The following is a 24,622-nucleotide window of genomic DNA, read 5'->3' as shown; positions in this document are numbered from 1 at the left end:
GTACATTTAAAGCTTTTTTTAAAGGTTTCAACACCGTTGTTTTCGCGTAATGATTTTGAATGTTATCTGATATTTGTTCACATACCTTCTCTTCTCGGCCTGAAAGATGTATCTCGGACAGTCAGTCTTTGAGTGTGAAGTAGAACTCCTTCCAACTCCTTTGACTATGAAATGTAATTGGAAAACATGAAAAGGTCTGACAACATATTTCTCTACAAAGAGCCTACACCCAGAATTGATGTAAATTTATATTTTAATAACAAACAACATTATTTTGTCAACTTTCTCTTTGATTATTCCAAAGCAAGATGGCTAGAACAACTCCAAAAAAGAAGCAAAATGAAGAAATAGGACCTCAAACATTTTAATGGAAGGCATAGATCTAGATGCCCGTCGTGTATAATTTATTATCCATGACTTTCCTTGATGGGTTCATTACGTCATATAGCATATTGTTTTAGTATGCGAAAATCATTTTTATGCAATACTCTACATTTTACTAAATTGGTCCAAATACAAAGTTTTCAGCATTTTACCTACAATGTATAATATATGTTTAAATTATTGTAGCATCTACATGTACATGTATGTGATTTTATAATTCCTTGATTTGGTTTCTGTTGTTGTCTCTGTTTCTGTTATTGAAGAAAAGACCATAACCATACCATACCCATCTGGCAATGCATTTTCCAACCATAACATTTAATTCCTTCGAATTTCAAACAAATTTATTTCTATTAATATACCGTGCGTCCCAGAAAAAACGAAACCGAGAACTATCGATGTTTTATCATAACTTAATCACAATTATAATTAATAAATGACACATATTTGGAAAGCTTAGATCCTCCTCTTTCATTTGATGCAACTCATATGATGCATATTTCACGCATGAGTGATTAAAAGCAATTTGAAGAGAGGAAACCAAAAAGTTGTTTGGCAGGCGGTATCTGAATTTCAAGGAGAAAATCACATTTCTAGAAGGTTCAATTTCCGCCCTTTCATATGACACCTCAATCAGGAAAAATGAGCCAGGAATAACAAAGTTATGTTTGTTTAAAAAAATGCTTGCATTTCCATAATTTGATCAAACGGGTTCGTTTTTACTGGCTGCCTGCCGTTGCATCGAATAGAGCTGAAATGAAACATTTGCAAGCCTATGCCTATGCACGCACACCATGCATGCTGATATAGGCAAGGCGCTGCGTGTACGTACGTGTGTGAAGCCCAGAGCTTCGCACAGTTTTGAATTTCTCTTTAGCACGCGTAAAGCTTGTTATTGACAAGATGAGCTCTGATTGGTTGTATGCAAATGAGTTCATGCTGGGGGTCCCAAACTCAAGTGGAAAAAAAATTACGCAGCCGGGAGCAGGTGTCGTTAAAATACATTTATATATTATATGTACAAAAAGAATTGCAATCTCACTACCACAATGTTATCATGCATAAATTATGTTTTACATATAATTTTACTTTGTCACCGATGTATACTTTGTAAAAGAAACTGCAATTCGGCTCTCGGGCCACAATTTTTTTTAAATGAAATAAACCATTTAAAGTACCGTAAATAAATAAATACATGATTTTTCACACAAATGCGTTTTCTATTTCCGATTGGGCTGCTGTGATTAACCTCATGGCTCCTGGGGGAGGGAGGGGGCTTCCGGTGCCCCCTAAATGATTTAATATTGGTTGACTTGAAAAGTATGTTTAGTATAGCACACTTCTAAATGTCCTAAGAAATAAAATCATCTCACTATATTCTGATGCTCTTAAAATTTTATGTTAAATTTGGGCCTTTACAATCAAATTATGGGTACCTGAGACATATTTCGCCATCACGACCTCATAACTACAATGTGCCATTGCATTTTGATATGGAAACAGATATTTTCTGTGCTCCCATTACCTCAAAAATTAGTTTCAAGCGGCCTTCTATTTTTGTGAGTAGCAGGACAATCACCCCCTGGAAAATACCCCCCCCCCCCCCCCCCCGGAACTTTTTCCCTAGGACAATTACACCCACCCCTCAAAATTATTTGCTCTTCTTTGGAGGTGTTTTGATATGCCTACATATGGACATAGGAAGATACAAAGAATCAAATCTTCTTTAGCATACCAACAGAATAAATGGACTTGGGCAATAATGATCGATGACTACAAGTTATGCATACAACCCTTGAGTGATCGTAATGTTTCTTTTCAAGATCTGTGAAGCTTGATCATATGAAAAAAGTTGAGGACGGATTTAAAGGCATTTATAAAGCATGTGATCATGGGATATTGAAGGTATGGGAAATTAGTGTTTTGGAATTATGAACCTTCAGAAGAATATAATTTTGGAAGTAACCCCCATACGATCATATATCTAAACATTGTGCCGTGTATCTAGGTACCAAAAGAGATCATTGTTTTCCATGGGGAAGACTGATTTTTCTGACAAGGCAGACTACACAAGCATAACAATCAAATACATGGATTAGGAAGACAATGATAGATGGCTACAATTAATTTGTGCATACAAACCTCGCATTTTGTAGTTGCGTAACCAGATGAATCTTGGTCGGCTGTCTTAATTATCTGAAAAGAGTTGAGGAAGAATTTAAGAGCATTTATAAAGCATGTGATCCCAACAGGACATTATGTCCCATAAGAGGATTGTTTTGGAGTAGTTTCCCTAAGGGGAAATTAAAGGTATGGGAAATCTGTTTTAGAATATATGAACCTTCAGAAAAAAAAACCGTTGAAAAGACAACCACTATATGATATATCTAAACATTGGGCCTGGTATCTAAGTACTGAAAGAGATCATTGTTTTCCATGGGAAAGACTGATATTTCTGACAAGGCAGATTACAAAAGGTTTTAGCCTTCTAATTAAATAGCTTTCACAGCTTTAAAATGAAGGCATTTTTTAACACAACAATTATGGCAATGAAAGACCTTGCCTGTTTATATAGTAAAAGGTCATGTTGGGTATAAACTTTGACCCGAAGTAAGAAATAGAATTGAAAGTCTCAAGCAAACAACCTTGGATGGGCCAGCCAGTTTTGAAGTTGAATCATCAGACCTTTCTCCTACTTTATGCTCTATCAACTGAAAAGAAATTAAAGCATATTTATATTAAAATGTAGCTTCCTTCCAACTTTATTTATATGTACGAATGAGAGTTTAAGCATGTCGATGTCTATTGGTAGAGGTCAAAAATTAGCTTGTCATAATCTCAGAAAAGTACAGATAAAAAACAGAACGCTCAGCATAAAAGTTCATTGCCTCACAAATTATAATGTTCAGAACTTCAGGCCCCTCCAAAGTCCATGAATTTAATTCGATTTGCACTACATGGTAATGGATATTTTCAGATGCCTTTCAAACTTGAAAAGTTGTATAATCACTCCTGGGTTACTTCTATGACCCAAACCAAGAGAGTTGAGATAAAACAGTTGGTGTAATATCTGGTTCCATTCACATACCTTGGCCTGCTCTATAGGCTTCATAGCTGAATCGTCAGCCATCTTTGATATCTACCAGATAACCTGCATGGAGGATAGAAATAGAAATCAGGTCGACAGAGAGTGGTAAAATCTTGGACTATTGTTTCTGCCAGGAAGAGCACTTGTCAAGCAAGAAGATGCAGAGAATGTCCTAATCTTATTTTTGTCTGATTCGATTAGTTTACAGGTACTATGTCCCATTTGCAGGCCAAATTATGAAAAGGTTAAATTTCAACAGCAATTTGAAAGATACCCGGTAATATTAATTTAGAGCTTGTAAATTCTTGAAGTGGAATAAGAATGACTATTAGTTGTTGAATCGACTTAAGTGCTACCAAGTCAGTATTAAGTAATAGTCTGATTTTCAGACCATTGTACCGAATGGTCGTACATTTTGTGCTGCGCAAAGATTCAACCAGTTTAATTTTGGCTATTACAAGAAGTGGGTTATTGATGTAGACAAATGCTCATGTACCCTTTACAGCTCATTTTATATATGTTATTAACAAATAAGCCAATCAGTCACTTAATGATATGTCTGACAGTAAAGTCTAGCTAGTAAACGGTTTCCTTGCAAAATTTAAATACTAGGACACTGCTAACGTTTAAATATCACAGATAGGACATACCGGGGTAGGTCTACATGACATATTCATTTTCATTTGATGTTGGCTGCAAAAGGGACATAGTCTAGTATCTTTAAAGGGAAATTCCACTTTCGAATCAACTTTGGAATCAAGTTGACTTAAACAGAAGCATGCAATGTATTTAAAATAAGAGAAGCAGGTCTGTGACATCCATTTTGAGAAAAATCAAAAAAAATGTACTCACTTCTTAACAATGTTCTGGGTTTCAGAGTTGCCATTGATCAAACACATATTGGCATTATATAACATGTATATCAGAAATTATTGTAGGCCTATGTTCATATTGACATTATGTATGATAACATCATCATAATGTAAAGGCTTATCATTTCAAAATTGCAGTTTTCCGGCAAATACTTTTTGAATTCTCGTAAATTACATCAAAGTTTTATAAGCCAAACGTCATAGGAATGAAACTTACAAGTTAGATATGTTATAAGCTGTTATTAAACCCTAAACGAAGGGGGGGGGGGGGGGAGGGGAGGCAAATTTCACAATTCTTTCGTTTTCTTTGTATTTATTTGTGTTGTTGATTCGACTTCATAACATGTGAAGTAGAATATCATTTTGCATTCTGCACCTTGCTTTAGTGCTGTAAGTCGGACGCTATGTTCGTGTTCGGTTCGGTTCGGCAGAGTTCGGCAATTTTTCACCCGAACTTGGTTCGGTTCGGGGTTCGATAATATAATAGCAATCAGCATTATAGCCACGGCGGTCGGCACTGGGCGGGCCGCCCGCCCTGCCGTGCCCGACCAGCACGGAGGACTTCTGCACACTGCTTCCCACCAGCAAGAATTTCACATTAAAAAACTGCTCTAAACGTAATTATTTGCGAAGAAAAATACTATTTACATTCATATTTCCGTCTTGAATCGTGTTTTATTTTCAATTTTAAAAGAATCATGTTTTCAATTTGTTGATAAATTATATTTTATAAAGATTTTCAGAGACGGTTTTTGTCTAATGTAAGAGTCATGAAAGCTGCTATCTTGAACAGAGACTCAGGCTCGTCAATAACTGCTTTTTTATAAGTTTTTATTTTCAATAGGAAAAATATAAAATCCCTATATTTCCTAGATAAATAAATACCATACTAGAATATATATTTATTTTATTATTTATATTATAAAATTTGTCCGATATTGTTACAATTAAAATATTATTTTAGAGTGGGTTTGAGCTGAACCTGTTTTGATCACGCACATGTATTCTCGTTTATATGGCTTGCGATCGCGACGTAGCGTGGTCAGGATTTGGGATTTAAATGGCGCCAGTGAAGTTGCGCCCACCACTGGATAGGCATAAATCACAAAGGTGGAAAATGGGAAAAAAGTAAATATAAAATGAGCAACCGTGAAATGAAAATTAGGTAAAAATGACAAGTTTAGTAGCTTGCAAAAACGTTTACATTTTTCTGCCGAACAACCGAACCAGGCCTTTGCGTTCGGTTCGGTTCGGTTCGGTTCAATTCGGAAGTGCCATGTTCGGCAAACTTCCGTTTGGTTCGGCGGTTTAGCTACAGCACTACCTTGCTTTCAGGGGAGTAGATTATCTCAATCACAAGAAAGAAGGAAAAACATGAAATTTGATGTACAAAAGGCAAGGAGAGTTGTCCATACATGTAAATGACGCATCAAATTGAATATCGCCCTCTACTGACTAGTCATTTCAAAAAGCTTTAACTTTCTTATTCCTTGCCCGATTTTGTTAAAAAAATTTCACTGATTTTATTCAAATATCTTAAACTTTACAATAAAAGTAACTTAGAATGAAGGACTTGGTTCCCTTTAAATTCGAAGCCACTACTAGAGCGGATGGGCCAATGAGAGCTTGCAAACCCACTGTAGTGTACAGCGATCAATGCGCAAAGTTCTTCATGCTTACAGTAGGTGCATGCAAATCCACTCCAGCAAAACATAGAGAGTCAATGCTAATGTGTATTGACCTATAGCACAGCACTATAATACGTCTTGCAAGATTTTTAACATGGATTTCGATTTTGACCCATAATTTCCTAAACAGGGACCATTAAACTGATTATTTCAGTCCAGTTGGTAAGTGGAACCGATTTATTATAGCCTAGGCCTAATTTACAATATTAACATGCACGAGGTAAAATGACATTTGGGGGGATTTTCGGGGCATAAAAATATGGCCATAAATGGCCATGGTGTTAGCAAGGGAATGCGTATAGGTCTAGTCGGCTTCTGACTGTTCTGTCTCTATTAAAAGAGAGAGCCGACCCTACCCCAATAAGAGGCTAACGAACAAAAGAGACGGAAAATTCGGTCTATGATTCTATCTGCTTTCATTTTCCGTAAAGATTGAACGTAAACACAGACCTCACCTTAAGTTGACTCGAATCTTACTGCCACAGACTCAATAAATCAGAAGACCAAGCCAAGATGAACAGTCGTCTAGACCTAGGCTCCTAGTCCTACAGCATGTGCTACACATCGCATCGCGTTTACAAATATGGCGGCGGCAATGAATACAATCTAGATCTATAGTGGCGAAAACGGGAATTCCCCCTTCTACATTGGAAGGCTAGGCGCATGCACGGAGTTCGCTGACTCCCTGCGCACACGCCTTTTTACACATCAATATTGAGCGTTGAAAAGTATTAATTGGTGTACAAAATATCTTTAATTTTTTAATTATGATTAATTATGTCGGTCAAAACAAATCTTTTTATTCTGGATAGTCTCAATAATCATAATGCTATTGAGATATAGAGGGATAGATTGTCATATATTTTGTAATGATTTCATTAAAAGAGGACAATACTAACTAAAAAAAATGCTACTAAAATAAAAACAGTATTGTTTACAATGGGTCTAAAATGGTCCCTTCTATATGAAGAGATAGAGCGGTTGCATGAATGAGATAAACTTTGATCAACATTGGCGATTTTAAAACGCAATTCTTTATCACAACCTTTTCATTGCTAAGTCGCAGTCGACCTCGAATGGGTAAAGGAACATATAATTTCCATTAAAATGGAATGGTGAGTATATTGTTATATACACAGGGGCGTAAATCCCGGGGGGGGGGGGGGATGGGGGATGCATCTCCCCCCCCCCCCCTCGCTTGAAGGAGGGGGGGGGGGGTGGCCTGTACAAATATCCCCCTCTGAGATTACAAAAAAAAAGAGAGGAAAAAAAAGGAAGAAGAAGAAGAAGATGTGTTTATAACTGTATAGCCTACACGTATACAGTTTGTCACGATCATTAGGAGTAGTTGCGCGACGTGCGCGAACAAGCTCTTCATAAACTTCAGAATAATTTTTCGTTATTTTGCAAGGTATTATTATAGCACAGAGAAAGCTTCCGCGCTTTGCGCGAGAGGGGGAAAACTGAATTCAGACAAGGATTAATTGTCGCGAACGGTACAACGAATCGTCTGCTTTCTCTAATAATTTAAGGAAACGTCAAAGCTTCCGCGCTTCGCGCGAGAGGGAGAAATTGAATACAGATAAATAGGGCTTATTAAGAGTAAAAAACGGTACAATGAATCGTCTATACTTTCTCTAATAATTTAAGGAAACGTCTAACTTCCGCGCTTTGCGCGAGAGGGGAAAAACTGAATTCAGACAAGGATTAAATGTCGTGAACGGTACAACGAATCGTCTGCTTTCTCTGATAATTTAAGGAAACGTCAAAGCTTCCACGCTTCGCGAGAGAGGTGGATTTGATTTCAGATTAATAGGGTTTATTAAGAGTCGAAAACGGTACAATGAATCGTCTACTTTCTCTAATAATTTAAGGAAACGTCAAAGCTTCCGCGCTTCGCGCGAGAGGGGGAAATTGAATTTAGATAAATAGGGCTTATTAAGAGTCGAAAACGGTACAATGCATCGTCTACTTTCTCTAATAATTTAAGGAAACGTCAAAGCTTCCGCGTTTCGCGCGAGAGGGGGGGGGGGAGACTGAATTCAGATAAAGAGTCGAAAACGGTACTACGAATCTTCTTTCTATAATATTAAAATCAAACGTCTAAGCTACAAGGAGTAAGAGTCGAAAACTGTTCAACGAATCGTCTTCTTTCTCTAATAATTTAATGAAACGTCAAAACTTCTGCGCTTCGCGCGGGAGGGGGGGGGGAACTTCATTGAGACAAACTAGGATTAAGAGTCGAGAACAGTACACCGAACCGTCTGCTTTTCTCATAATTTAATGAAACGTCAAATCTGAGACATGTTTTCTGTACAAGCTTTGCAATATCTGCAACAGCGCCCTCTAATGCAGCTGATTTTTTTTTTTTGATCGAGACGATATAGTAATACATTTTCTACCCCCTATACATCTGTCGTGGAGACTGGAGTCTACTGCTGAAAAGTCTTTTTGAAAGGCATGCTTTATTGCAATACAACAGTGGGTACTTCTCCTTGACATCGAAAATACAGCAGTATCAGCTCTAGAAGGGGGGGGGGGGATACTCAAGCGCCCCATTTTTCTTGCTTATTAATCAATTCCAGCGAGGGACGCAAGGGAAAATAACAAAATTCTAAGCCCTCTCCCCCATACAAATCCTTTATCCCAACCATTTTCTGCCAAAACACACTGTGATTATTAATAAGGAAGAATTCTATTTTTAATTGCCAGAGCATCCAGAAATTTGGTGCCTTCAATTGTTTAATAATAATAATAATACATTCAAAAGGCGCCAAATGAGCAACTCATCAAAACTTTAATTTACTTGAATATCAAAATCAGTTTTAACACCCATTTGTACAGGCGTCATCGATCTATAATTGATCCTCCATGGGGGCGTTCTACTGAAAACGTAGAAGACGCTAGTAAAATGCAATTTATATATAAAAGGAACAGTCAACTTCTTCTTATGGGAAACTGCCGAGAAAGGCAGATAATCTCTATACAACGAGATGTAAAATATAAAATTACGTGTATGATTAAAGGTTTTGTCGTAAGGATGAAAGAATTTTACACCAATTCCGTCTTGGTAAGTGTAGATTTAATTATTACAATATCAATAGACAGGCATGATACCGGCCTTTGCGACGATTGTCACATTTTCGAAACTATCGAACATTAATTTTTATGTTATTATGCCCTAAATGTGAAAGACAGAGGAATCGTATATCGCAGACTTCATGTGACGAATCCATGTGACGAATCCAAACCTAAAAAACCTACTTGGAAAAGCAGAAAACTGCTCAATCATTTTAGCCTTTATAAAAGGTACTGGAAGATATAGATAATTGTAAAGTGTATTATAGCATTGTGTTGTTATCATGCATTCTTGTGCTTTTCATGCCTTAAGGCATAAAAGTAACAGAGTGACGGAGAAGCCTGAATAAATGATGGCAGCCGATTATTAAATGCGCATACTTATTAAATATAAGACACATTATTTATCATTAAGGTAATACAAAGTTTTGGGAAATTTTGAAAATTGGGTGGATAGTAAATCTTTACAATTTTGATATATTTGGATGCCACTGTGGATGTATTATAAGCACTAAAAAATTAACCCCTAAAACACTTCTGTTTTTGAGAAAAATTGAATATAAAAAATTACCGGTGCTCCCGGTAAATTTTGATAAATTTCAAATAGCGACTACGGCCGTATAATGGTAGCTGCGACCATGAAAATCTCAGAATATGTAGTTGTGATATATAATTTTCAAACGGGAATAGCTAAACGGTCGATTTTAGTCAAGAAACATTGTTTCATAGCTAAATTGATATATTGACCTTGAGAGGGAGCTATACAACATAAAGAGTTTATTATTTATAATTTCATAACTTTAGACTCGATTTCAACCGGGACAACGATCAATGAATATTGTAGGAACGCATATGCTTCCAATATGTTGATTTGAACCACATTCTTGACCCCATACCAAAACTTTGTATTACCTTTAACTCTATAAATTGACACCAAAACTTCGTGATATTAATTCCAACCAGCTCTAACATTAAATGACTAACGAGCACATTAATCCTCCAAGAACTCCATAACCTTGCACTTCGCCAAACAAAGGTCAAGGTAAATCTTTATCTCACACACCGGGCAAGTATCAGAATCACAGAAACGTAGAGCAGCAGAAGTGAGAGCAAGACGCCCTCACACACAGCCTGGCGGAAATCATCGGAATCGATGGATAGCGCCAACGAACTCAACAACAACAACAACAACAACAACAACAACAACAACAACACCTTCTTCTTCAGGTTTGGCAATGGCGATTAGTCAGCTGTGACTATTGTTACATTACTTACTTTTATATATTTTATTCATTATTATTATTGTTATTATTGTTATACTCGTCATTACTACCATTATTATTACTATTCATCATTGTAGTTGCTTTTTCTTATTTTATTTTTCTTATTACATTATGTTGTTATGTTTTAATGTACTTAGTATTTATTATTCTCTATAGGGAGGTATTACTATTACTATTACTATTACTATTATGTTTGTATTTTAAAATGTAAAGCGCCTTGAGCATGTTCATGTATATAAAGGCGCTAAATAAATACCAATATGTATGTATGTATGTACTTCCTGATAGGAAACCGTTTCGTTCTGAGAACGAACCGTACAACAGCTTTTTGTATACTAGACTCGATCTTGTTTAAGTATTCCATAATTTTTCCCGGTTTAGATTCGTTTATATCTGTTAAAACATAGCCCTTTCTATAATATAGTTAGGGCAATGTACTAAAAAGTGTTTTACTGTCTCTATTTCATGGCATCTATTACAAAAACCAGTAGCATGAATTTTCAATCTGAGGAGATCCTGATCTAGTCCAATGACTCCAGCGGAGTCGATGAATGATGCTGTCTCTCTATAATGATTGTTTATTAACATCTTTTTGAAATGTTTTCAAATACGAGTTGGTTTTATTCCACCTTTCTTGCCAAAGGAGTTTGGAACTTGTAAGCTTTTCATTTCTGACATAATTTAGATTATTATTGACTTCTATTTTCTTAGTTATGCGGCCTTTGCGTGGAAACCCGCCATCTCGTTCCCTTTTATTCCACAATGTCCAGGTATCCACTCCACGTATACATCAACTCCTTTACTCTTTAAGTGAGTAGTCATGGTGAGCATTTCCAGAATAAAAGATTCGTCCTTTTGTTGGTATAATGCAATAAGAGCACTCAGTGAATCAAATAACAACTTCCACATAAATATCTAATTCTTCTACCCATCTGAGAGCAAGAATGATGGCAGCCAATTCAGCCCTGTACAAAAGGGACGGTAGGTGAATGACATTTCCTTTCTCTCAAAAAAAGTGAACTTCCCTCTTTCACATTCCTAATTACAATAATACTTTTCAAATATGATGAACTAATTTTCGGTTTTTGGTCTCAAACCAACTGAGAGCAAGTCACTCTCTCCCTTCAAAATATGTTTATTTTTTAGTTAAACTGAAAGCACATCAAACTTTTAGGTTAACTAAAAATCAATTAATTAGAGATAATGAGAGCTGGTTTAGCCCCACCCGGGAGGGGGAGGGGGGGGGGGGGAGGGGTACTCACATATCAAGTCATATGGGGTGTGCCGCTCTAATTGGTAACTTTTTCGCAAAAAAACTCCTAAAATGGGTCTCATTAAAAAAAAAATACCATTAAAATGGGTCCCGAATATTGTAAAAAAAAATGGGCCTTATTTCGAGAAAAATTCCACCAAATGACCCTTAAAATAGGGGTTTCAGAGCTTGAGCGGCACTACCCCGTCCAAAACAAACCTGAGTACCCCCGCCCCCCCCCGCCCCGCCCTCCCCCCACCCCCCATCCCCCCCCCGGGGGGGGGGGGGGGGTAATGTCGGTGGTACGGTCAGCTCTTTGTCTTCAGAGTCACTTCTTGTTAAAGCCCCTCAAAAGTGTTGGGAACCCCGAATTCGCAAAATTTTCACTTACATTGTATCATGATGTGAAAGAGAATGTCATTTAAGACACACTTCTGCAAAGATTTCTCCCCCAAATGATTTAGAATTTAGGTGTGACATCAATTCATACTTCAGTTAAAAGATTTCTACCATTCATTTTGCTCTATGTTCTCAAATGTTTAACGTAGTTCTTATAAATAACATATTCAGCAAAATTAATCAAAATGTTTACCAAGTAATTTTCTAACTTGCCTACATTATATCCAACTACTAAAGTCTTTTCATTTATGTTAATATCTAATCCAAATTTTTTGTTTATATATCCAACGTGTTACAATTTTCCAAAATACAATTATCTTTTTACACTCTAGCAAATATGCAAAGAAATGTCAATCGTCACAAACATAATCAATTTTAATTTTCCATTTATATAAGTTATATTTCGACGGTAAAAACATATGCAAAAGTTTAACATTAAATTGTTTGATTCTTTTATCTCGTATTACATTATTGTTAGAGTTAATCATGGGGGGGGGGGGGGGGGGGGGGGGGTAAGAGCACATTTTTTTTTTGTTTGTTGGAAAATTGGAAAATTACGTCGTCAGATATTTCGTGCTGTGGCTTGGGGAGGGGAAAGGGGGAGGGGGCGTCCGGGCCTGTCTGTACACTTACTCACGGATCAAAATTAATAATGATGATAATAATGATAGCCTAATAGTCCACTCCAAATTTTATTAAACCGAAACGGAAATTCTTTTTGCCCAATTGATCGTGAGCCCGGCAGCCACTGAGCAGCGCCAGATCGACGTTGCTCTATCCCTTACTGTTGAACGCCTAACAAGGTAGCAACAACTCCCATCTTTTAACGTCTTTTGGTATGACGCGGCCGGGGTTCGAACCCACGACCTCCGGTTGTGCGGCGGACGCTCTACTGACTGAGCCAACACTCCGGTAATGTCATCAAATATCTAATGAATGGACGATTTCTTGTGCCACGAACCTTCCACGCAGGGGCGGCGATCCAGGGGGGGGGGGGGGGGGGGAGGGGGATTGGGGTTGGGTATCAAGTGGGACATGTCCCCCTCAATTTTTCTAGAGGGGGGGGGATCATCCGTTCCGGAAATTTTGAAAAAGTGCACACAAAAAATGTATAGCAAATAATGACTGAAGACTGCAACACACTTTCAGGCTCGGAGGGCCCAAAAGTGCAGCGTTTAGACTAAAAAATAAGATGCACAAATCATGCTCTGTCGCTATAGGCCTACGCTCCTTTGAATAATATCCCGGCAAGGGGGAGGAATACTCAGATTTGGTTTGGACGGGGGTTTGCCGCTCAAGCCTCGAAACCCCTACCCATTTTGAAGGGTCATTTTGGAGGATTTTTTGAAATAAGGCCCATCTTTCACAATTTTTTGTTGTTGTTTGGGGGGGGGGGGATTTTGGAAATTTGAAAAAAGACCCATTTTTAATGGTATTTTTGTTAAAAATGGGACCAATGTTTAGGGATTTTTGTGTGAAAAAGTGACCCAATAGAGTGGCACCCCCCGTTTGTCTTGATATGTGAGTACCCCCCCCCCCCGAATAATATCCTTCAAAATGTACAAGTAAATATTGTAGAAAATCTGTACTCCGTTGGTATTACCGTGATCAAGCGCGTAGCCAGGATTTCATTTTAGGGGGGGGGGGGGCGGTAGTGAGCACGCGAAGCGTGCGAATCACTTAAAGAGCGCGAAGTGCGCTCCCTAGGGGGGTGGGTGCAGGGAGGGGGGAGTTTCCCCCCTCCCGCGCGAAGCGCGGAAGCTTTGAAAGAAGACGATTCGTTGTACCTTTCTCGACTCATAATCCTTGTCTGAATTCGGTCCCTCCCCTCTCTCGCGCGAAGCTTTGACGTTCATTTAATTATTAGAGAAAGAAGACGATTCGTTGTACCTTTCTCGACTCTTAATCCTTGTCTGAATTCTGTTCCCCCCCCTCTCTTGACGTTTCATTAAATTATTAGAGAAAGAAGACAATTCGTTGTACCTTTCCCGACTCATATTTCTTAATTTGAACTCAGTTTCCCCCTTCCCGCGCGAAGCGCGGAAGCTTTGAAAGAAGATGATTCGTTGTACCTTTCTCGACTCCTTTTCCCTTTTTCTTCCTACGTCCTCTTTCTTTTTTTTTCTTCTCTTTCTCTCTCTTTTTTTTTTGGCCGGCGTTTTGGGGGGGGGGGGGCGACCGCCCCCACCGCCCCCCCCCCCCCCCCCCCCCCCCCCCTGGCTACGCGCCTGACCGTGATACCAGAGGAATTTCCCCTCGCATTTCGTCCGCCGTGTCATGAAAGAAATCGCCGCCCCTGCTACCACGGTACCACGGTAGGGTCCATGGTGGTCCGGTGTGGGGGTGTTGTGTTAACCACCCACCGGACTTCGGGCACCCCCGGTCCCCCCCCTCCTCTCTTCTAAAATTGATTTAGATAACATTTTTTGTCATGACTTTTCTCCAGCTTTGAGGACTACAACATTGAGTGAGACTGAGAAAGAGAGATACAAGAGTGAGAAAATATAGAGAAAGAAAGAGAGAGAAAGAGAGAGAAAGAAAGAGAGAGAAAGAAAGAGTCAGAAGAGAGAGAGAGAGAGAGAGAGAGAGAGAGAGAGAAAGAGTCAGAAGAGAGAGAGAGAGAGAGAGAGAGAGAGAGAGAAAGAGTCAGAAGAAAGAGAGAGAAAAGAGAGAGAGAGAGAGAGAGAGAAAGAAAGAGAGAGAAAGAGAGAGAGAGAGAAAGAGAGAGTGAGAGAAAGAGTCAGAAGAGAGAGAGAGGGAGAGAGAGAGAAAGAGTCAGAAGAGGGAGAGAGAGAGAGAGAGAGAGAGAGAGAGAGGGAGAGAGAGACGAGCGGAGATGGGAGGGAAGGATCATTACAGTTGAACTATATTTACCCAGGGACGCATAAAATATCGCGAACCTGCTGCTGCTAATAGTAGACATCTGCCCTCACCGAGTAGTCTTCTACTATCAGACCACGATAAATCACCCTCGTTACAAGGCATTACTACACACGGTTTGTTGGCCAAATGAAAAACAATTTAGTCGTACCTTTTTTTTAATAAATGCTTGATAACTTTGCCTCTTATAAGCCCTTTTTTTATGATTACCGTGCTTTTTTTTTCTGAAGCCATGAAAAAGTGTTATCTCACAACTCTGCTTTTCGTAGAAACAGTTGGGCTTATTATATTTACGAAGATAGGAGATTATATTAGCGTGTGTAGACTGACTGACCTGAGCGCTACGTCACAACAGATAAAACGCAACCCTGGATTCAGCTGAAAACTAGTTGACCACACCTGCATGGCGAACCAGTCGGTAATTGATGGATAACTAATCGACCAGCTTCCACCGACGCTTTCTCTTTTTATTTGTCTAATTTCCATCATAATGTGTCCCATACACTATACAGTGTTTCTATCTACCTACTTCTGCTCAAGAAAGAAAAAATAGGCGCGATATAATCACCATTCATTACGAGAGTTAGCTTCACAACACAAAGGTCCCCGGGTGAACTCTTTCGCTTGCCATTGCAAAACAACATGGCACGATGCTTGTGATGTCACACAAGTCCGCCGTGATTGGACAGTCGAACTCATTAGTATGCGAAAGAGGCGGAGACTGGACGTGGCTAATCAGAATACCGCTTCTCCCATTGGTTACTTTGCTCATTGTAGTAAAATTACCTACGAGGATATCGGCGCGCGCAGACACTAGGCAACAAATTCTATTTTTACTCGACCAATGTACCTTTACCGCTCGGTTTTACGTGTACATATATCTTCTCTTTGTATCGGTTTTGGTAAAAACCGTAGAATACGGAATAAAAAATACAGAGCGTGTATTTTAAAGTGAGGTGTTATAGGCAAAAATGTATGTCCCAACGATTTACTGGTAAGATGCAACATAATGCCACTGGAAAAGTGTATACGAGTGAATGGGAGATTGTCCAGCGCGGGAGTAAAATATTCATGGCGGTGGGATTTAAAGGTCACAATAATAAGTAATTATGCAAATCATGTTTGTGTCGCAAGTAAATATGAATAATCATGAGGTAATACATCAAGAGCGATCCAATGGCGTAGATGATGAATATTCATTAAAATATTTTGACCAATCAGAACCCTGTTCGCCGAAACCTTCGCTCTCATTCACCATTTTTAGAGTGCGGGGTCTGTGTAGAAGCTACAATATTGGATCACAGATTACGTTGGATTTTCTTCATTTTCCAAGCCCATATTCTTTCATAAAGGTAACGTACTGTAAGATTAATATATCAAGATTTATAAAATGTTGGTAGAATTCAAAGTTAGTTTTATTAAGATGAAGTTTAAGCTGTTTGATTGCGAGTATGTCGGTGTAGTATAGTGTTCGAATGTTACTACGCCGGTCCTCTACTCTCTAGTACACACGTAGAGCTAGCGTGTACAATTCGCCGCCCAGCTGATAGGTCGGCTAGCTGATGTAGCACACAACCCTAGCTAGCCTAGTGATATTGCATTGCAAAGAGTACGTTGCCAATCGATGCTGGACAACTGTAGCTAATGTGTACACGATCCTATTGAGGTTATGCTGAATTTAGTGGTATGAGAATGACGAGGTGAAATATGTGTTGTTTTGGCTTTAATTGTCTAGATTCTAGTCCTAGTCCTACATCTTCAAGTTCAAGTTATACCTACACTGATGAGAAAAGTTACAATTAATACAAGTGGAGAGGATACTAGATCTAGACTGCAGTTTTTTCCAACTTGATTTGATATGTTGTCAAGTTCATGTTGTTGTTTTGTCAGTGTTTTATTTTTTTCCGCTACAAAATGAAACATGTTCTAGTCGCAAGTGAATGCCGTTTAAACTAAAAAAGAATAGGTCTACTTTGTCATTAATTAAAAAGAGAGTAAACGTCAGCCTTTGTTCAATTAATCCTCCGTCCTCCGTCAACGTATCACTTCTTCTTCTTCTTCCTGAAAAGTGCAGGCTTCATGAAATGAAGATTAACGCAATGCGGGTTGTAGACAGCAATAACCATCTGATTTGGGTCATTTCTTTAATAAAACTGACATTTGTTGTCATTCCCCAATACAGATGGCAACCCAGAGATCTCGTACCGTGGGGGTAAATTAGAGCCACAGCGTAACAGCTTTTCGTTACCGACATTTCTCCCCCGATTTTCTTTATTTAGATCTAATTTCCTGATTTCTAAATCAGATGTAAATTAGGTCGATATGTCATTTGTCCTAATTACAGTTATCAAAATTGATAACTCAATATTAAATGTATAATTTACGGACTTACTTATATGAATTATCCAATTTGTATCTTAGTCCTGTGAAACAGTACGTTCATGCACTCGAAAATAGAGCTATATGACCCGGCGGCCGGTATATTTCCGGGTCAACCTACGCCAATGGCCAATCAGAGCACTCGTTTCGTGGGAGTTCGTTGGTCAAGCTGGGCCGACTCGTACGTAGCTACGGTAGCTATTGGACGTTCGAAAAGAAAAAATGAATATTCATCAACTAAAACCAAGACGGATAATGTTGACGACGAGACTTTCTCGGATTAATCATTAATTTAGGATCTAAATGAGCAAAGCTATCGTAAGTCAAATAAGCTATATATATGTTATTTTTAATTTGTATTATAATTGCAGCAGTTATGAGGATGTAAAGAGTGAAAATCTCGTTGCATATCTCATTCATCGCGGTCCGGTCGAACCGAACCATTTGTTCTGTACAGTCCCTCACAGTAAGAGGTCCCCATCCTTCAGTCTCTATAATCGGAGGTCTAGTGGAGCCAGACGTAGTCTCAGCGGAACAACCGACGATTAGAGAGACTGAAGTTTTCGGTCTATGCGGGTTGATGCGCGCACAGTCAATAGTACGCAGATATGTACAGGTACATTGTAGATCTATAGTGATGTGCGGTTAAAATAATACAAAAGTAGCTTGTCTGCATGTGTAGAGGCTTGCTGAATCTGATGGGTTTTTGTCTGGATTTAATGGAAATGTCAACCTTAAATTAATAGCAAATTATTCTAATAATAGAAGAAATGTCAGAGAAGCAGACTTGTGTAAAGTTTGAACGAAAACGGAAGTGAATTTGTGAAAAGTGTAATCACTAGATATGGATGGGAATTTCTAATTCACTGACTGAATCGGTAATATCACTGTGACGTACATTAGAACCGGACAAATTTCCCATTTGTTCCAGCACACAAATGACTAGAATGTCATTTTAACAAAAATGTACTACTCTGTACTCGGGAGGGCCTTTTAATTTTAAAGGACCTTTATGCTATCAATTCATGTATGACAAAAGGGAGAGTTTTCTGTGCCTACGTCACAATCCACCGACCAAATTGCCTATTAGAGATTCTCGTAGATTGAGTGATTTCGTTTTTCAAACGCTAAAAACTTTCCTATAATTCATCCAATTATTTGAAACATTAGCCGTATGTTTTGTTTCTCTTATTTTGTTTGCTTCTATACAAATTAAAGAACTCATTATAAAATTTGGATTGTCCTTTAACCCACTTGATTGGATTGATTCACTAGAGTGTCACTGCTCGGTGCCCACTCATTTTTATTTGTTCTTTGAGTATGTATGTATAGGCCTTTAGATCATCTGAGAACACGTTGGGACTTGCTGCTCCGCACGAACGCTGGGCCTATAAAGTAATCTCATTCAGAAAGTACATGAACACAGTTGTGGATTGGCAATATTACTTACAAGACATCCTGTGTTATATACACATTAACAGTGTTCAAGGGGCTGTTTCATGAAACCGTCACAAGTATAACTTCTTGGACATCCCAATGAAACCCATTTCTATGGGTTGTCTACGAATGTAGACTCAAGTCGGTTTTGAGAAACTGGCCCTTGGCTATCAGATTTCATCATTTCATTTACCGTATTTGTTTTCCGAAAGATTATTAGGCTTCCTGAAAGTACTTTCAATTTGGAAAGGAAATTTACTGGTTGCAAGCTGAAATTTCTTTACGAATATATATGAAACAAGTCATTCCATATTAAAAGAAAAGTGGTAATCAGGACAAAATAATTATTACAACTTTATACTTGTTGGACCTCATGAATAACTGAAATGATAGACATTTTGTGTCCATACCCATTTATCCTAAAATCATATCATATCATAAAAAACCCATTCTGATTTGAATCGCTCTTTATAAAACAATACTATTATTAAACAATATTATTATTATTAAAATATAAATGAAAGGGTCCATAGTTTGCTTCCAAAAAACCACAATGTCGGTCTTATTAAGCCTTGTCATGCAGTCATACGTGGTTGTATTTTGGGAAGTGTTATTTCTTTGTTTTGGGCAACTATCTCCAAGAGGATTTGCTGATAATAAAACAGTGCGGGTCAGTGCCAGGTCACGATAGGGTGTGTCCACACTGGTGAAATAATATCGCTCTAAGTCGAGTAGCATTCATTTACATGTTTAATAAAGCAGTGTTTTTTGCAGTGGTTTATACGTACATGTACAGTAGTGTCAAATGAGAATGAGTCCTTGAATTTCTAGTGTGAGTGGGGCATCGTGGATACTAGGGTAAACATGATTTTGAGTCTGATAATTCATACACAAACAAAGGATGTGTCCTCATCGGGTCACTTTTACCTCAGAAATGCTGTTTTTTGCCATGGAGGAAGGAGTAAAGAGAGAGAGGGAGAGAGAGAGAGAGAGAGAGAGAGGGAGGGAGGGGGGGGGGGGGGGGGGAGAGGGAGAGGTGGGGGGGGGGGGGAAGGGATGAGAAGGAGAGGGAAGGAAGTGTATGTGTGGGTTTGAGTGTGAGAGAGAGAGAGAGAGAGAGGGGGGGGGGGGCCGATGAGAAGAGGGATGAGAAGGAGAGGGAAGGAAGTCTGTGTGTGTGTGTGTGTGTGTGTGTGTGTGTGTGTGAGAGAGAGAGAGAGAGAGAGAGAGAGGGGGATGAGAAGGAGAGGGAAGGAAGCCTCTTTATGTGTCAGAGAGAGAGAGTGATGGAAAGATTGGGGAGAGAAAGAGGTACTGTACAGTAGGTGAGGCATTAAAGATTACATTCAGTAAAAAAATATTTTTGTCTTCAATGAAGTCTTTGATTAAAAAATATGCATAATATTCAACATCAACTCATCTCATGTGCAGTGCCCCTGCACTAAGATTGAACCAAAGACTGTTTACAAACATGCAGGGAACACTTGAGACAGTAGTACCTGCCATGTTATGTTGACAACTACAGGTGTAGCTAAAACAAAGGTTAAGAAACCTCATGGTGACATCATTCTATAAAGAAACATACAATATATATTTTGTTGTCTCTTTGATTATACACCGTCTGATGAAAGAGTTGGGAAGTAATTAATGACTACATTTTTTCCCTTCACATTGAGTCAATACAATGTAGATTCAACATTTGACCAAAGATTGAAAGTTCATAGTACCAGCAATAGTAAACACTTCCTTGTTTTTTATTGTTTATACAGAGGTGTCATGGTCTAGTGGATATGTCACTGGACTATGGAGCACATGGTTCAAGTTCCACCGTGGCACTAATTTCCTTTGGCAACACATTGAACTACATTTGCCTCTCACCACCCAGGTGTAGTCAATGGGCTCAGTTCAAGTTCCACCGTGGCACTAATTTTCTTTGGCAAGGCATTAAACTCCATTTGCCACTCTCCACACAGGTGTAGTCAATGGGAAATTGGTACTGGAAGGAATATACTCCTTGATCACTTTTAGCGCCTGAAGGCAGCTGGGTCCGCTAGAGTAATAACATGACTTTGTATGCGCCTTGATCGTCCTTTTGGAGGGATACACACACAATATTTAATATTCATGTGGCTGGTATTGTTCTATTTTGATGGGTATTATAAAAAGGAAAATAAGTAAATAAAAGGAGTCATAATACCTCTTTTTGTTAATAATTGCTTGAAAATTTGTTACGTTTGCTAGCTAACTATTAACAAACTATTTCATTCTTGCTTTCTTGACGGTATTGTGGTTGTGTGGATATACATTGTATAGCAATTTTGAATGGATTTAATAGGCCAGGCTTCTCAGTTAAGCCGATGGAAGTGAGTCACAAACATGTACACCCACCACCAGTTGACCACATTCTGATCAAGGGAGAAAGGGAGAGAGAGAGAGAGAGAGAGAGAGAGGGGTAGGGATAAGAGAGTGATAGAGAGAAAGGGATAAGAAAGAGAGAGAGAGAGAGAGAAATAGAGAAATGGAGAAGAGAGAGAGAGAGAAAGGAGGGGGGGGGGGTAGGGATAAGAGAGAGTGATAGAGAGAGAGAGATGATGGGGAAAAAGAGAGGGAGATGATGGGAAAGAGAGAGAGAGAGAGAGCAAAATGATACTGATATAGACCAAAAGACTGAAATGAATTAGAGGTACAGAGAGAGAGAGAGTGCATTTGTTAATCTAGGGGAAAGTACTGGGTTGTGGTTTTTGTATGTGCAGTATACACATCTGAAAAGAAGCTGACATTCATTGGCCATCATTTATGGTTTGAATTCATGAAGGGGGGTTAATTTGAACCATGGTTAAAAAAGGACACAAATTTTTTGTTGTTAAATAGGGGTCTGGACTTATTTTTTAGGTGTATACAGTGTACTGGTATGCATTGAGCATACATCACATGTACAGTACCGGTATGTAGAAATTCTGACATTTTGGGGGTCCAGACATAGACTTTGGGCGCCCTTGTGTCCCGGGCACCTTTTGGTATCGAGCCCTGGTATTACCATAGCTTAAATTTTCTTACAGGACTAAAAGAAGCTCAAATAATCTCTAACCTCCTCTTTTCTCATTGTTTCTTGCAGGTCACAAAATGAATAGCAAGAAAGAACGTAGCAGACGTAACAAGAAATCAGAGTCTCCGGCTACACCAGACTCTAACTCTGGAAGAACTCGAAGAACTAAACTCCCTAAAGAGGAGGATACAGCGGATGACTTGGTGAGGCATAAAAAGTTGCGGAATGCCAACAGAAATGGAAACAAAATGGCAGTTTCTAGTGACTCTGGGACAAGTGAGCCTTCGTCATCTGGGGCAAGCACTCCAAGGCCGGGGTCGCTCGAAATCCCAATGAGGGAAACGAGTACAGGATCATCTCCTGCAGAAGGTGTCGCAGAACTACAGCAAGCGAGAGAACAGTCAGAGCCAAAGAGGTTGGTATTGAGTGATACAATCAATGCTAGGACTACAGAATCAGGCTGTATGACAGCAGCGGTTGGTGAAGCAAAGAGTGCAGCAGCAGAGGTCATCCAGGACAGTGAAGATGATGAGGAAACGGACAGTGCCCTCTCTGGGGACGATGAAGCGATACAAGGAGAGTCGTTGAATGAGCCAGTACCAGCATTGACTCCTGTTAGAACTGGTGTGAAGAGGCCGGGAGAGTTCCCGGAGTCTGCTACACCCCAGAAGAAGATAGCTGTTGATTCCAAAGAATTGAAGGGCCAGAGGGTGTTGGCTCTGAGGGGCGAAGGATTCTCCCTGGGAATAATCAAACATGTAAAGAAGAAAAGTGTTGGGGTGTTGTTTGAAGGGGACAAGGAGATCACTATGTTTAATGATGTTATTGACTCGGACCAGATTTCCATCGTTGGCGATAAAGTGCCTCCTGTGAACACTCTAAGCGCAGGCTCCAAAGTCTGTGTCCAGAGAGATGGCAAAGGACAGTATTATGAGGCCTTCGTTAGGGAGATGAGACCAAATTCTTTGTATCAGATCATCATAGCCTCACCGACACGAGAAGGGTCTAGTAGCAGCACGGAGGATATGACAGTCCCTCTTTGGAAGCTGAGGATGTTACGGCCTCCTTGGCAGATTCCTCCCTCTGGGCCTGTGCAGACACCTGGAGCAATTGCCAGGCAGCTGACGTACAGTCCTTTTGAACCTAAACGTGAATCACACACAATTCCACTGCCTAGCATGCATCTTGACATGCAGAAGGTGACACCTCCAGAACAGAAAACACTCTCAGATCGGCTTGTCCAAGACAGGGCTGTCTTCATTCGCGACAGGCACCTGAGCGGTGACAGGAGAGTTCAGTTGCCTCTGGAGGACATTGGCTCGGATGATGAGCTCAAGAATTTTGACAGGCCTCTGGAATTTCGCGGTCGCCCAACTCTTACTCCAGGAACAACCGGCACGTCCACCCCCGGCTCCCTCTACTCTCCTTTCGAGGGCAACCTGGCTCGGTTACCTAACAACTACTCCAATCGCAAAAGACACATCAGTAGTGCCAGCAATGCGTCAACCATCTCCATGGGTAGCGCCCACTCCCTGACACCACCTCCCAAGTACAAGAAGGGCGAGGTCATCTGCAATGCCAATGGAGTCCGCAAGAAGTTCAACGGGAAGCAGTGGCGACGCCTTTGCTCCAGGGAAGGGTGCAATAAGGAGTCCCAGAGGCGCGGCTACTGCTCCAGGCATCTGTCCATGCAGGGCAAGGACATGACTGGGGAAGCATCCTCTGGCCAGGAGCAGGACTGGGATAGTGACTCAAGGTGCTCAAGTGCTAGGACGGTCCGTACAGGTAAGATGGCTGTTATTTCTATTCAGATCAAATCCTGTGCCCAATTCAGGGACAGCTTGATTTAACCAAGGTTAAGATGACAGATTCTTTTTATCTTCATAGAAATTCCCGGAATATATCAAAATACTTGTATATGCGGGTTGTCAGAAAGACGTAAAGTTAGCACTCTTCAGGTCCTCGGCAGACATTGTGCAAGTGATTGGTGTGAGAGAGAGAGAGAGAGGTAGAAAATGTTGGTTGCAAGTGTACAAGCTATAATAATGTATCAATGCAAACTGAACTATCCAGAAAGTTATGATTTATCCTCAATAAACATGTAGTTTAAAATTGTGTCCACCTTCCTGGAATGCAAATACATAGCCATACACTCGCCTCCCCGTCTTTTCCGTTAGTTTGCTTGTAACTTTTAAAAACTTCAATTGAAAGACCGGTTTTTGTTTGAAAAAGGAAGCTTGCGGACTGAAGACTTCCTCCCCCTCTACACTAATACTACGTGTACACTATATCATTCGTTTCGGGATAATATTGGCTTGAAAAAGGATTGTATTATTAATATATAAGTTTTGTAGAAAATCACAAGCAGACAATAGCTTGTCAGTGAGAAAGGGAAGGAGAGAGAGTGGAGAGTGAGGGAGAGGGATTGAGAGAGAGAGAGAGAGAGAGAGAGAGAGAGAGAGACACACACACACACACACACACACACATCAGGCAAGGATAGGGAAAGTGACACTGAGACAGAGAGACAGAGAGAGAAAACAAGAGATAGAAAACGAGAGAGAGAAAGAGAAAGAGAAAGAGAGAGAGAGAGAGAGAGAGAGAAAAGAAAAGAAGGGGGGGGGGGGGTGAGAAGCACTTGCCCATATACTCACAATGTAAATGATAGCTTCTCTCCGTCTCTCTTCCCTTTGTTGACAGGATATCATTGATTATGTAATTGCTCAAGTACAATACACATGGCTGTGAATAGTGTTTCAAAGTCTCCAAAACTAGACCCTATTAAAACTACATGTTGGGAACGTTGTAAAATGTAGTCATGCATGTGACAAACAAT

General features: G+C 39.6%; 1 protein-coding gene and 1 long non-coding RNA gene across 3 annotated transcripts; one reads left to right on the top strand and one right to left on the bottom strand.

Annotated features, from left to right (window-relative positions):
- Nucleotides 1–103: 103 nt before the first annotated feature.
- Nucleotides 104–3,532, bottom strand: LOC115921473. Its single transcript, XR_004062885.1, has 4 exons — nucleotides 3,473–3,532; nucleotides 3,030–3,095; nucleotides 2,527–2,580; nucleotides 104–164 (listed from the first exon to the last, which is right to left on the bottom strand). It is a non-coding gene; the product is annotated as an uncharacterized LOC115921473 (long non-coding RNA).
- Nucleotides 3,533–16,012: 12,480 nt separating this feature from the next.
- LOC115918419 (protein capicua homolog) lies at nucleotides 16,013–23,793 on the top strand. 2 transcript variants are annotated; one of them, XM_030977800.1, is made up of 2 exons: nucleotides 16,013–16,276; nucleotides 21,856–23,793. In XM_030977800.1, the coding sequence occupies exon 2, from the start codon at nucleotides 21,864–21,866 to the stop codon at nucleotides 23,634–23,636; it is 1,773 nt and encodes a 590-aa protein (XP_030833660.1). In that variant the 5' UTR covers nucleotides 16,013–16,276; nucleotides 21,856–21,863; the 3' UTR covers nucleotides 23,637–23,793. The 2 variants fall into 2 exon arrangements, with proteins under 2 accessions (XP_030833660.1, XP_030833661.1); XM_030977801.1 differs by lacking the exon at nucleotides 16,013–16,276 and adding an exon at nucleotides 16,497–16,608.
- Nucleotides 23,794–24,622: the final 829 nt, after the last annotated feature.

Source organism: Strongylocentrotus purpuratus, unplaced genomic scaffold, assembly GCF_000002235.5.
Source record: "Strongylocentrotus purpuratus isolate Spur 01 unplaced genomic scaffold, Spur_5.0 spur5_scaffold_1, whole genome shotgun sequence".
Classification (NCBI taxonomy): Eukaryota; Metazoa; Echinodermata; class Echinoidea; order Camarodonta; family Strongylocentrotidae; genus Strongylocentrotus; species Strongylocentrotus purpuratus.
Note: the sequence above shows the minus strand (reverse complement) of the source record. Positions and strands in the feature narration are given on the sequence as shown.

Excerpts from the sequence above, each read along its gene's own strand:
- LOC115918419 (XM_030977800.1), top strand. The coding sequence starts at position 21,864 with ATGAATAGCAAGAAAGAACGTAGCAGACGTAACAAGAAATCAGAGTCT.